The 13,558-nt window shown below is 34.2% G+C and overlaps 1 protein-coding gene across 8 annotated transcripts in view; it reads right to left on the bottom strand.

Moving 5' to 3' along the window:
* Atpalpha (sodium/potassium-transporting ATPase subunit alpha) overlaps nt 1-13,558 on the bottom strand; it is a 202,484-nt gene that overhangs the window by 32,295 nt on the left and 156,631 nt on the right. For 6 of the 8 annotated variants that reach the window (XM_072534178.1, XM_072534181.1, XM_072534185.1 and 3 more), the window contains one exon: nt 13,102-13,403. In XM_072534178.1, the coding sequence (XP_072390279.1) occupies nt 13,102-13,403 (302 nt within the window). Of the gene's footprint in view, nt 1-5,525; nt 5,621-11,091; nt 11,187-13,101; nt 13,404-13,558 lie in introns of all 8 variants that reach the window. The other 2 variants (XM_072534182.1, XM_072534179.1) reach the window with 2 other exon arrangements.

Below are 13,558 nucleotides of genomic sequence, written 5' to 3'. Positions count from 1 at the left end.
TTTTGTTTAAGTTTTCCCGCCTCTACTACTTGCTGTATCCATTTTTTTCTTGGTCTGCCTCTTTTTCTTTTTCCGATGTTTTTTGCTTCATAAATTTTTCTTGTTATTCTATTGGATTGCATCCTCATCAGATGCCCATACCAGTTCATTTGTCTCTTTGCTATTTTGTTCATTATCGGTTCCTGGTTGGCCATTCTCGTAATAGTCTCGTTGCTTAATCTATCCCATTTTGTCTTTCCAACTATCTTTCTTAGATGTGTCATCTCCATTGCGTTTATCCTGCTCTTATGTTTTTCCAGAATTGTCCAGTTTTCACTTGCATAGAGCACAGTCGGTATCACTATTTTGTTATATATTTTTATTCTTGTTTCTCGTGTAAGTTCTCTTTTTCCCATTATTGGGGCTAACGCATAATATAACTTGTTTGATTTCTTTGCTCTATTTGTTATTTCCCAGTCTATTTTTCCATCATTAGTTATTATACTTCCCAGGTATTCGTAAGTTGTTACTATTTCCAATTCTGAGTTTTTACATTTTATCTTTATTTGATTATCTTCCTTATCTCCTTTGCCGCTGATTATCATTATCTTACTTTTTTCCTCGTTTATCTCCATTTTAAGTTCATCTATTTGTTCTACCCATATATCCATTAGTTTCTGCATTTTATTCTCGGAATCTGCTATTAGTACTATGTCGTCTGCATACATTAAGGACTCTATTGTTACCGGTTGTAATCTGCGGTAACCTATTACTGTCTGTAATTGATTAGTTCTGACTCTAGTGTTTCTTATCAATTCGTTCATTACTATTATGAATAGCAAAGGGCTGAGACTATCTCCTTGTTTAATACCTCTCTTCCAATTAAATGCTTCCGATCTTTCCCCTGTTATTTGTACCCTTCCTTTTACCTCTTTGTAAGTACTTTCTATAATTTTTATCAATGCATTAGGTACGTTAATTTTCCTCAAGCATTTCCCTATAATATGTCTTTCTATCGTGTCAAATGCTGCTCTTAGGTCTATGAATGCTAATACTAGTTTTTTTCCCGTATCTATGCTTCTTTCTATTAGGTTTCTAATGATATATATGTTGTCATTTGTCTGTCTTCCCGGTCTAAATGCCATTTGTTCTTCTCCCAATACCATTTCTACTTCTTGTCTCAGTCTCGTCTCTATTATTTTCGTATATATTTTAAAGCACACCAATGACAGACATATTGCCCTATAGTTGTAGCAGTTTACATGTTCTCCTTTTTTGTATATCGGTACGATGATATTGTTCTGCCAGTCTTTAGGGATTGTTTGTTTTTCCCACGCCTCTTTATATATTTTCCATAGCCAGTTTATTCCTTCTTCTCCCATGTATTTTACCATTTCCGGTTCAATTTCATCATCTCCACCTGCCTTGCCTATTTTTATATTTGATAATCCTTCTATTACTTCTTCTCTACTTATTTGCTCTGGCTCTGTGTTTTCTTCGCCTTCATTGATTATATTGTCTTCCTTTATCACTTCGGTATCAAATTTTTTCTCATAATATTCTTTCCATACCCTAGCAATTTGTTCTGGGCTTATTTGTATTTGGTTTGAAGTATCTCTTACTGCGTTTATTTCCTTTCGTTTTGCCTGCCGTATGTGTCGTATTGTCGTCCAAAAGTTTCTATTATTTGTTATATATTCAGTTATAGCTGCTGTACCAGAAAATGCTGTCGTCCGAAGGATGTATAGTAGATTCATTATTTGATTCCCATTGGAAACTATTAAGGCTTCTTCTTCCTTCTTCTTCTTCTTTTATGTAGCATTTATAGCCTGTTTCCTCTTCAATATTAGGCTTCTAAATTGTTTAAATCTTTTTCTTGGTCTGCCAATACTTCTTCGTCCATTTGGTGACTTCATCATCATCATGCAACCTCTTCTGTCCACTGCTGTGGACGTAGGTCCATATCATACAGTTAAAAGTGTTAGACGATTAGTTGTCACCGTTGCTACAAGTTGCTGTTTCTATTCCGTTTTCTACTGTAATTTTTTATTATTTTATATTTTTTATATAAGTGTATAGATATCAGATATCTTATTGCCAATTGTATAAAATTAGTACTTTCGTTTCATGCCAATCAGTTCGTATTAGACAAATTTCTTACCACTGAACAGTTTAATGAACCGTCCTTTTTTTGATTTGAATCAAAAGATTTTTAAATAAAATTTTGAAAACATTTACAAAAGTACTTTTACGACTCAAGGTATTTAGGTATTAGTCATTGGCTGAGTGAGGGAAGCTAAAATAACTTTATTTTGGTTTCATTTAAATATTTAAAAGATTTCTGTGAATTGACAGCATTTAATTCAATTAGTTGACATCGCTGACACAGTTATAATGTAATAGTGACTCGACCTGGGTCAATTTGACTTGCGTTAAGTTATATAATAAATTAAAAAGTACAATCCGTCTATGTTTGGGGAAAAGTGAACATGAAAAGTCAGTTGGACTAATGTAGCGGGAGTCCAACACTAAAAACCCAAATTTTATAAATCAAACACGCAAACACTTTGTCATTGAATGGCGTATTATCTCACTTCTTTCTAAGTATTGACACAACTTCTTCTTCTTCTTTTGGCATCATAACCCTGGATGGGTCTTTGCCTGTCTAGCTATGTCCTTCCATTCAGATCTCTCTTGTGCCCTTCTTCTCCATTGTCTTATGTTCATTGTTTTCAGGTCGTCTTCCACGTCATCCAACCATCTCGTTCTGGGCCTTCCTTTTTTTCGCCTTCCTATGGGCTTCCATTGTAACATTTTCTTTGTTGTTTTTGCATCGTTTTGTCTCTGCACATGTCCCAGCCATGACGGTCTTTGACTTTTCACAAATCTTACAATGTCATAACCTTCATTTAACTCATTAACCTCGTCGTTTCTCCTGATTCTCCATGTGCCATCTTCCTCTTGTACCGGGCCATATACTTTCCTCAGTATTTTTCTCTCGAATGTCCTGAGTTGGGCTTCATCTTTTTTCGTCATTACCCAAGTTTCACATCCATAGGTTACTACGGGTCTAATCAGTGTTCTGTAGATAGTCATTTTGGTTCTTTTGTCTAATAATTTCGATGTCATCAATCTTTTGGCACAACTGGAGACTTCAATATTAAGTATAAAAACGTCATTTATTGTTCTATGATCTCTCCATCTACCTCCGACTCATCTACCAACTTACATACGATGGGAATTATTGATATGGTCAAGAATTGTTTTTGTAGTTTGTAATTACGGTAACCTTAAATGTTTTATACTTGTATAAATAAAATTTTCTGACCATTCTGGTCCATTTTCTGTGTACAATAAACCTATTAACATTACTAGTAAGCGAATTGCTTACTTCCAACTGAAAAACAATGATATTGTTCTAGTTTTGAATTCGTTTAAATATATTTACAAAAACATGTCAATTCAACAGCAAAGCAAATGACTGTGAAGTGAAAACATTGAACATATCGCACAAATAATGAAATTAAACATAAACATAATCCTTATCAATGGTAAAAACTATCGTTTCTAAGACTAAGAACAATACAAGGCTAAGTGCTAAGCAAGGCATCTACGCGTAACGGGAAAAGGGAGTGTAATTATTGTGTCAGTTTGTTTACAAAAATGTTACAAAAATCAAAAAATAGTTAATTTGTACCCCACTGTTATAAATATCGTCTGATTCGTCATCCAAAATAACTTAATATCAATCATAAGTTTAATCAGTACACAATATCAAAATATTTACGAGGATGTGATGATATCATTAACTTGGGAAACTCTCTAAACAATAAGCCATTATTCTATCGCTTGTGCAATATATATTGCACAAATCTAATACTAAAAAGTGTCCAATTTATTAGAAACATATTCAAGAACTTATTAAAAACTGCAAGAGGCAACTGACGAGCTTGACAGACTTGTAGGTCTGTGATCAAAGGCATAGTAGCGATTGTTAGATAGATCACAATTGTTGGCTTCATTTTTTAAAAGTTTTAGATACAGAATACCGAAGACTATAGTAACATAATACACTCATTATATTTACTCACTACATAATCACTTCTTTCTCCCTCGAAGAAAAGTCGCTGAAGACAAAAAGCGAAGTGGCACTCTTTGTGCTGATTTCAGTATCCCCTGTTTCTAATAAGCGATCTGTATACCCACGTCTTTTACCCGATCCATTTAAAAAGAAAAGCTTTTAACCAGTGCATTCTACCAGTCCTCACATCGAGGAAGCCGAGGAAGACCCCCAACGCGATGGACCGACGACCTCAAAAGAATCGTGACCAATTGGATAGCAGAGGCACAGAACAGAAGCAGATGGAAAAGTCTAGAGGAGGCCTATGTTCAACAATGGACAACTCAAGGCTGATTGATGATGATGATACCCACGTCCCAAAGCTCGCCGTTGTGTCCTTCTTGTCCTGAATTCTTCAAACTTTCCCTTGGGTTAATTTTTATATTATCAACATTAATATCCAACTGCTGGGCTTCCTGTCTTCCCTACTAAGCGATTGTAGATTGCAATGGGTCACTTTTGTTGATATTCTTTTCCATTTTATTTTTTATGTGGTCTTTGGGTAACAAGATTACCCTTCTCCTGGTATGGGGAGCTCTGCTGGAAGTGACCATTCTTTGGTTACTCGTTGGATAAGAATATATCAGGAACAAACAAGGAAAGTTGTCAGGAAAACTGCGGTAATTTCTGGTGTTTCCGGTTCTAGCGTCGTTTGTTCTTCTTCTGAATAAAAAAAAGTAAATACGACTGAATTACGAAACTAAATATTCGTAATATAGTAATATGATATTCAATATTTGCGATATCTTAATCAGAAAAGGAATCACACAGAGTGCAGCTGACAAAATATATGTGAAAATTATAAACAAACAGATCTTGCTAATGGTTATATAAACAAGAATTTGCAGCAGATGGATTATAATAAGTTTGTCGAAAATTATAGAGGCAAGATTCAAATTCAAATGGGAAAAAATCCAAATCATCTGTGATGCACACGAGACTGCGCTAATCTATAGACTGAATATGACCTTTCAGGGGAACCAACTAAATATTTGACAGTGTTAAAATACTCTTTAAATTGTAAAAATAGACCTCTACTATCAAACTAAACAAGAGTTGACTTTAAATATTTTGTATAGCAGCAAAACAACTTAATTTATATATCAGCTTGATTATAAGTTATGCTTTTGGATAACAAATCAGACTTTCGAAATATATTAAAAACAACACCCAAAGGTTATCGTCTAACTAATATTTTAGTAGAATAATACCCATGCTATTCCGTTTATTATTTGTTTAATACCCAGGCATCAGAATTTTTTTAGTACTAATAAAATCCAAAGTTCAGTCAATTTAGACGGAAATAAAGAACTTTGGCGTATTTTCTAAATTGACTGACAGGTTTCGTATGTACAACAAACATTGTTAGGAAGTTAGTAATTATATTATTAAAAAAACATGTATAGAAAATAAAAACGAAATGCACCTATCATTGACAAGTTTATCATTTTGTGGGTTTCTTGGGGGTCTCTTCATAATATCACTCTCAGCTTCTTCATAAGCCAAAGAAATAGCAGGCACCTAGGATTAGTTAAAACAAAAGAAAAACTAAATTAAAAAGAGAAAATTAAAGGCTGAATGTCACATTTTTCAGTATATTTCTTAAAAGTAACAGAAGAATAAAAGACTGGCGCTGTCAGCAACAAACAACTGGTTTTTTTTATAACAAAGGTATTATTGTCCATTCGCATCAATTTGGTAACTCCATCAGAAGCATTTTAAACAGTAAATATGTTAAAAAAAGTCCCGTTTTACCATCCGTTTCTTAAAAAAAATCAAAGAAGCGGCCCTAATTATGCTAATGAGACCAGTTTCGCAAATCCCTCGGCATAATGCAGTAGGATCTGGTTACCCATATTAAAAGAGGAAGGATCTGGTTCTTCTTCTTCTGGTTCCTATCCGTTTCGGATGTTGGAAATCATATTGGCAATCATGACCTTGCTCGCTGCGGCTCGAAACAGCTCCGTTGAGGTTTTCTTAAACCATGTTCTTAAATTCCGCAGCCATGATATTCTCCTTCTACCGGGTCCTCGCTTACCTTTGACTTTACCTTGCAATATAGACTGCAGCAGGGAGTAACGGTGCTGATTTCTCATAACGTGTCCCAGATATTGCAATTTTATGCGTTTGATCGTAAACACAATCTCTGGTTCCTTCTTCACAAATTACTTTAAAATGCCACAAGAAAATAGCTTCAGAACAATACGGTTTTTGACAATTGTAGATTTTTCGTAGCATTATCTGCATTTTGATGTGATGCTAATATTACATCTCCAATCCATGATATAGTAGGTAAAGCACAGCTCCAAGAACACTGCCTTGAAGTAAACCTGATTCAATTGGGTACATTCATAAGTCAGTGCATTCCTCTTGGTGTCTAACTAGTAAGTATATGTTGGATAGATAAGATTCTAGCACACCATAGAATCTATGTGATAGGTGCTTTTTGATTTTATAGAGTAGACCAGTTTCACAGACCTTATCAAAAGAATGAATTATATCCAGAAAGGCTGCGGAATAGTACCACCTATTTTCTACATCGTTGTTGATTTGTTTTACAATTCTATGTACCTGTTGGATATTGCTATGTTCGCGACGGAAACCAAACTGGTAATCAGGTATGAGTTTTTTGTTTACTACGGTGGGTCTATTTCAACAACAATTTCTCAAACATTTTGGATACAATTGACAACAGACCGATTCCTGTATGATTGGCCGTAATTTCTTCAGGTGTTTCCCTGGCTTCGGCAACATTATAACTTCCACTACTCAAAATAGCATTGAATATCTGCAGAATACAACTCGTATCGTTACTGGGTAGCTTTTGTAAGAGTTCCCCCGTTATAAGATCGTATAATTCATTTTGATGATCCAAAAACTACCACTGCCAATTGGAATATTAAAGTTCGCCTTCTAGAGTTTCTCAGGTTATCAATAAAATAATAGTAGCCGATTTTTCACGAATACGGAGACGTCTGTTCTCCACACAGTCCAGATCTTACCCTAACTGACTTCTCTCAGTTTGTTTAAAAAAATATTGAGTGATTTTTAAGCTGGAACAAATGCTGCGTTTGAAAATTTTTCAAAAACAAAAAGAAATTTTGAAAACAGAGAAGAGGATTTCATCAGTATAAAATTTCTTCTTCCTTCTTAAATTTTTATTAAGAATTAAAGATGCTCTAGTATCAAAAATAACTAAGATACTAACTATAAAAAATAATTTAGTCCTATGAACAACATGAGTGAACTAACTGACGCGAATGGTGACAAAATTCTTACTCTAAAACATTGTTGTTGTTGTTGACATACTGAAATATCTTTAGCTTAGCCTAAAGAGAGCTTAAACTTCGAAAGCTGTGAATATAAGAAAAAATAAGATTAAGAATTGGAAAAATTAGCAGAGAAATGAAAATCCATTAAAACGTACCTTGACTTTGTTTGTTTATCCGTAACAAATTTGCAATAAATCTTTAAGTCTACTAATTACTTTAATAAAAGAGGAATATGCAACGGCTGATCAAAAATTACTAAAATAAAAAATTACATAGAGAAACATAACTAATAATTGACGTATGTAGCTTTTGAAATGATCATATCTAAAAGAAAGTCTATTCGGTTAAATAATAAGACTTTTGGTTATTAATTGCGTGTCCATGTTCAACTCCCAGAGAAAAAAGCATTACTGTTTGAAAAAAATGAATCAGAACCGTCAAGTCGAACTATAAACCAAGTTTCAAGACTTTAAATAAAGACAGCTCTTTACGGAGTTATTTGTTATTTCTAGTGTCCTTTAATCTATTGACTCCAGACCTCTTTATTAAGGCTCTTTAAAATTTATCGCTGTCAGATAGAAGGAACTATAGAGTCTTAATAAAATCAGTAATCAACACAATATAAACAGAAAACAGACAGTAGAACAATAACGAAAAGAAAAATTAAATATAGAAGTTTCAGAAAGGTACCTATTCCAAAAGCTATGACAAATCAGATATAAAGTTGACAGGAATTCGACAGATACTCGTTTAGCGAAAAAAAGGATATTCTGAGATATGCAGAAATATCAATACTAATGTCAACATCGTAAAGAACGAATTTGACATCTTTTAATAAGAATTCTCTATTATTTCGCAAAAAAAACACGTACTGATAAAATTAAATCATTAACGATTTTATACGATGATTTTTGAAAATGTTTCACGTAAACTAGCATAAAAATACTGAATCGATTAACAAGATTATATCGTAAGTGAAGGAAACAACTTCCCGATTTAGTTATTTCGTTGATTTCATCGTAAATAGTTTCAACACGAATTTGGTGAAGGTCGCCCCAAATCAACTGTTGTGGCAGATCGTCTAAGATGTGTAACTAAAATCCTCATGTGATGTACCGTAAAATTAAGGCATACTTGAGTGGATTATCTCATTCGGAGAAGAAAAAAAGTTCATAACTATGCGAAAACGTATTGATCTTATTGGGCAGTATTTTAAATGCCCGACTCCAAATATGTCCTACGAATATATAAAGAAGGTTGGGTAGTAAATAATAAAACGCAAAATGAACTATTTTCTATAAAAATGAAGTTGCTAGGATCGATAAAAACAAAAAGCGAATATGTGCTTTCACAGACGGTACCCTGTAATGATACTAATTCCAGGCTTATAGCTTATAGTAACCTAGCATTATTCCTTCTTGGTATTTCGCCTGATCCTGTAGCAGACACTACCAAAAGCAGAAATAATCGGAGGTGTTCCTTATAGCTCTCGTGTGCCCTGGACTTCTTTCGACAGGTTCAAATTTTTATGAGAATTTTCTTTGAATTTTATTGATTTCGTCAAAATTGTGTACAGAAAGCATATCCCAAGAAGTTTCCGAACAGAACATGTAGCAAGTCTTGACGGTGATTCGAAAATTTTGCTCCAGCAGCATCAGGAAACGCATGACAGAAACCCATTGTCCAATGTTCCAGAACCGAAAGATGGAACAACTTGTTTGAAGAACTAGACATTGGAAAGAATAGTCGCCTTACATGAAAATTATTAAAACACCTTGGCAATGACCCTATAAGTACACAACAGAACATAATAAAAATACAGCCTGACCAGATTGCACACCAGCTTTTACGAAATGGAAGAGCATTGGACAGGCAAGGAAATCTTGAGTTATGATAAGCTGAAAGAAGAAAGTAATATTTATAACAACCGTTTTACTTTTTGAGACCTTACAGTGTCAATTTATTTAATGAAAACTGTTAAAGCAGTAACAGTGATTTATCGAGCTACCCTGGAACGAGACGCTTTTTAGTTTTGGAGGAAAACGTTGTCCGTTGGTGCCCTAGATCCTAAAGAAGAACTGGCTACGGGTTACCAATTACCTTACACCATTTGGAGATCCTTAAATAGGTTCAGAAGCAGCACATCATAATATAAGTCAAATTTGAAGCAGTGGAGGTATTTAGAGGATGACAAATGTTACTCTGTAAGTTACAACCCTTCGTGGGTTTTAGCCAACTTGGCAGCATGCCTCCATTCGTCTCTGTCGTGAGCCCAATCCAATTCTCCACGTCCATAGTTTTAGGTTTGTGCCATATTATCTCTCCATCGAAGTCGAGGTCGTGCAGTGGCATTCTTCCCATAACAGGCTTACTATTCTTTCGTCAGAATGTCTTCTGAAGTGTTCTGCCCACTGGAGTCTTCTGGACTTTATATTTCTTTTATTATGTTAGCGTCTGCAAATAATTCTTCGAGCTCTTTATTAGTTCTTATTCCTATAATGTGCTGCTGCTCCATCAAGCACAGGGTCAAAGATCTTCCTTAGGATTTTTTCATCTCAAACACGTAACCGCTCTTCGTTTGCCTTGGTTATTGTCCACGTTTCGCTACCATACATCACTACAGGTCGTATGACTGTTTTATATAGTTGTATCTTTGATGACAGATGTGATTGTTGCGAAATACAGAACCTTGAGCAAATATTGCTTAGTATGTACTTAAGGCAAGAAGGCTCTTTTCTTGACTTAATGTCAGCCAATGAAAAGGCCACCCAAGTGACCGAGTATTGACAGTACAAGATTTAAAGAAGTGATCCGGTCACGGAAAGTAAGTAATGATTCTGACAAAGCGACAAAGACTGTAACTGTTTTTAAAATTGATGTTTTTCACTGTCTTAGACGAATCATCATAAAGAAATAACTCCAGGCCACGGTCTATATATCCGTAGAACGATGTATATCTATAGATAAAAAACAAAACAGTAAACTTGGAATGAATGCTAGAAAAAGGCAAAGTCTGATGTGAGATGAAACTACTTAAATTATGTAAGAAAAATGTAAAATCAATCGAATGTAAAGTCAAAACAAAACAGAGGACACAACGAAAAGCAAAAATTTGAGAATTAAATGAAAAACCACATTTAATTCCATTCTACACGGTTAAAAGTGCAAAGTTATAATTGGAGGATATGTAAATATGTAGAGATAAGCTGATCTATATAGCTATCGGACGCAGTTAAAAAAACTCAAGATTATTTACCTTGTTTGAAATTTAAAAAAATCTTTCGTGATTGCCCATTAGTGAACCAATAACGGAATGTCCAACTAATGACAAACACTATAGGACCAAAAATATACAAACAATAAAGTAATATTGAAGTAGTTGTAATAGAAAAATCAAACCAAAAAGCTACATTGTCAAATTATTTAAACCACGCGTTTACAGTCCTTCAATAAAAATTTAATTCAATAAAACATTAGTGACAATTTAAGAAAATTTTCAAACTATAAATTGCTGAAAATTGACTTAAACTAAATAAAACCCAGACTGTGATATCTTATGTCTTAAATGCATGTTCCTCTTACTACTCTACGAGATCTTAAGTGTTCAAAATATAATCGATTCAAAGTCAGTGCAAATTTAACTTTAAAAAATGTTTTCCCAACTTCTACATGCTGTTGATAACTTTTGATAGATATTCTTTGGTTTATTATCATCTGTACCTTTCGTTTACTAACTTATCCGCCCATGGATTACGAGGACGACGTTTCATAATGTCGGACTCGGCTTTTTCGTAAGCCAATGAAATGGCCGGCACCTTTCATTTAAAAAAATCAAATCAATCTGTTTTCATCTGATGCCTTTTCATTGTACATTTTTTGGGGGGCAAAAAGGGGTTTAATATATAAGTTACGTGCTACAAAAAGTAATTTAAAATGTTCGTTGCATGATTATAATTCAATTCCTTTCAATAAAAACTAAGCAAATCGTTAAGCTTGAAATATATTTTATATTAGGTTAGGTTAGCTATTTCAGTCAAGTAATATGAGCCTCATAATATATTCTTTTGTTTAATATTTTGATTTTATGTTCTAAGGTAGAGAAACATAAATTAATGAAGATATCCAAATATTTTTGTTGAGGGTTGCTGATGTAAATTAATAAAATACGTATGACTGATGGGGTATAAATTGTAAACCCAGTAATTGAAACTAAAGACTAAAATGATGCATATACGATGTTGCATATAGCCACTAAGACAAAAAATATATAGACTTAAAGTACTGTATTGCTTTTCAAAATATGTCCCAACAAGATCGATACACTTTTGCATGCATTCAAACCAATTCTAGGATGATCCGCCATTGTGAGTTGATTTGACGGAGATTCGCGATAATTTCTGGTAAACATAGCAGAGTATGGGCCGGTTTGGCCAGACGGTGTGACGTCACTGGCGACAGATGTCACAAGATGGCGGCTGTCAACTGTCAAATGTCATGATTTTCTTTAGCGATTGTTCTGTCCCATCTTGCGTCTGGTATACGTCTGATATGAGTTAGATTGCTTCTGCTATACGTCTGCTATGCGTTAGATTGAGTCTGCTGTACGTCTGCTATACGTCTGATGTACGTCTGATATACGTCTGCTATACGTCTGCTATGCGTCTGCTGTACGTCTGATATGAGTTAGAACGCGTCTCCTAGACGTATAATTGAACCAATAACAACGAAAATACGATATAGTGCCGTTTTGGCCATGTTGCCATGTTTGATTTTATTGTATAACAATGGAGATATGCCCCGTTTTCTTCCCATGTTACCATACCTGTTTTCCTATGTTGCTATGCCCCGTTGTCCTATGCTGCCACATCATACGTTGTAATGTCCTTTTGGCATTGTTGTTGTTGTACTTGTGCTTCCCTCCCCTTTTCAACGAGCTGTCGTACGTCACGATCGGATGAGCCGTTTAGTAATTTTTTTTTTATTAAAAATAAAATTTTAATTTATTCAAAAAGGTTAAAGTTTTGACTGTTAATATTTATGCGGTAGGTAGTATTACTTATTTAAACATTTGCAAAAATCCACTTAACTAAACTAAAAGCCACTAAACTGTTATGTAAGTGGGTTTTTGAAAATGTTATTTTCATATATATATTTTATTATATAGTTTATATATAATGTTATTTTTAAGTATCCCTGACCAAACGTCTACCAAACTAAACAAAAATAGTCTACCAAACGAAAACGTTTTGAAAAATGGTCTAATCCTTTTGAATATTTTCATTATTAATTTAATTAATTAAGTCACAATTCCTCGTAAGTTTTTTATTTAACTTTTTATTGCTCTCCTTAATACACTGTTCCTTTCTTACACTAGAAGATTTTTCTGTTGTCGAATGATATTGGCATCTCGCAAAGGCATGAAAAGTAGAAAATCACTGTCAACTTATTGTAATACTTTTCATTAAAATAGGCATTTCTTGAAACGTTTCTGAAAGTTTCTTATATTTTCTGAAAAATCAACTTCATATCCTTGTAATGCTTTGGACATGGTTTAAGTTACACCTTGTAGGGCAACATTTCACTAATGACATATTTGTAAACGAGACTCGATACTGAATTCATTTTTTAACTAGAAAACTTTTTTAAAATTCATATCAGCTTTGTTATAATTACTTTTTGTAACACTAACGATTGTTTCAAAGTAAAAAAAGAAAAAAAAGCGATGCTTACCATGTCAGTTCCAAGATCGATGCACAGAATAGTAACGGTACCCAGAGGTAAAGGAATGTCACAGAGGATAAATGCGAGGAAAGGCGAAATCTCGGGAATGTTCGATGTCAAAGTGTAAGCAATGGATTTTTTAAGGTTATCGAAGATAAGTCGTCCTTCTTCGACACCCGTTACGATGGACGCGAAGTTGTCGTCGAGTAGGATCATGTCTGCGGCTTGTTTGGACACGTCTGATCCTGCGATACCCATAGCAACTCCGATGTCGGCTTTCTTCAGAGCCGGAGAATCGTTGACGCCATCACCTGAAAAAGTCACCATAATGCAAGTTCAAATTGTAAAGAGTCGTTAATAAAGTCAATAAAGTTAATAAAGTCGAAATAGTTAGTCCATAAAAATCCAATACTTCAGCGGGCTGCTGGATTCTGAATTCATTCAAGAACAAGTCAAAACTCCACCC

The sequence above is a fragment of the Diabrotica undecimpunctata genome, chromosome 6 (genome assembly GCF_040954645.1).
Source record: "Diabrotica undecimpunctata isolate CICGRU chromosome 6, icDiaUnde3, whole genome shotgun sequence".
NCBI classification, from domain to species: Eukaryota; Metazoa; Arthropoda; class Insecta; order Coleoptera; family Chrysomelidae; genus Diabrotica; species Diabrotica undecimpunctata.
The sequence above is the reverse complement of the archived record's forward strand: the minus strand, read 5'-3'. Positions and strand labels throughout refer to the sequence as shown.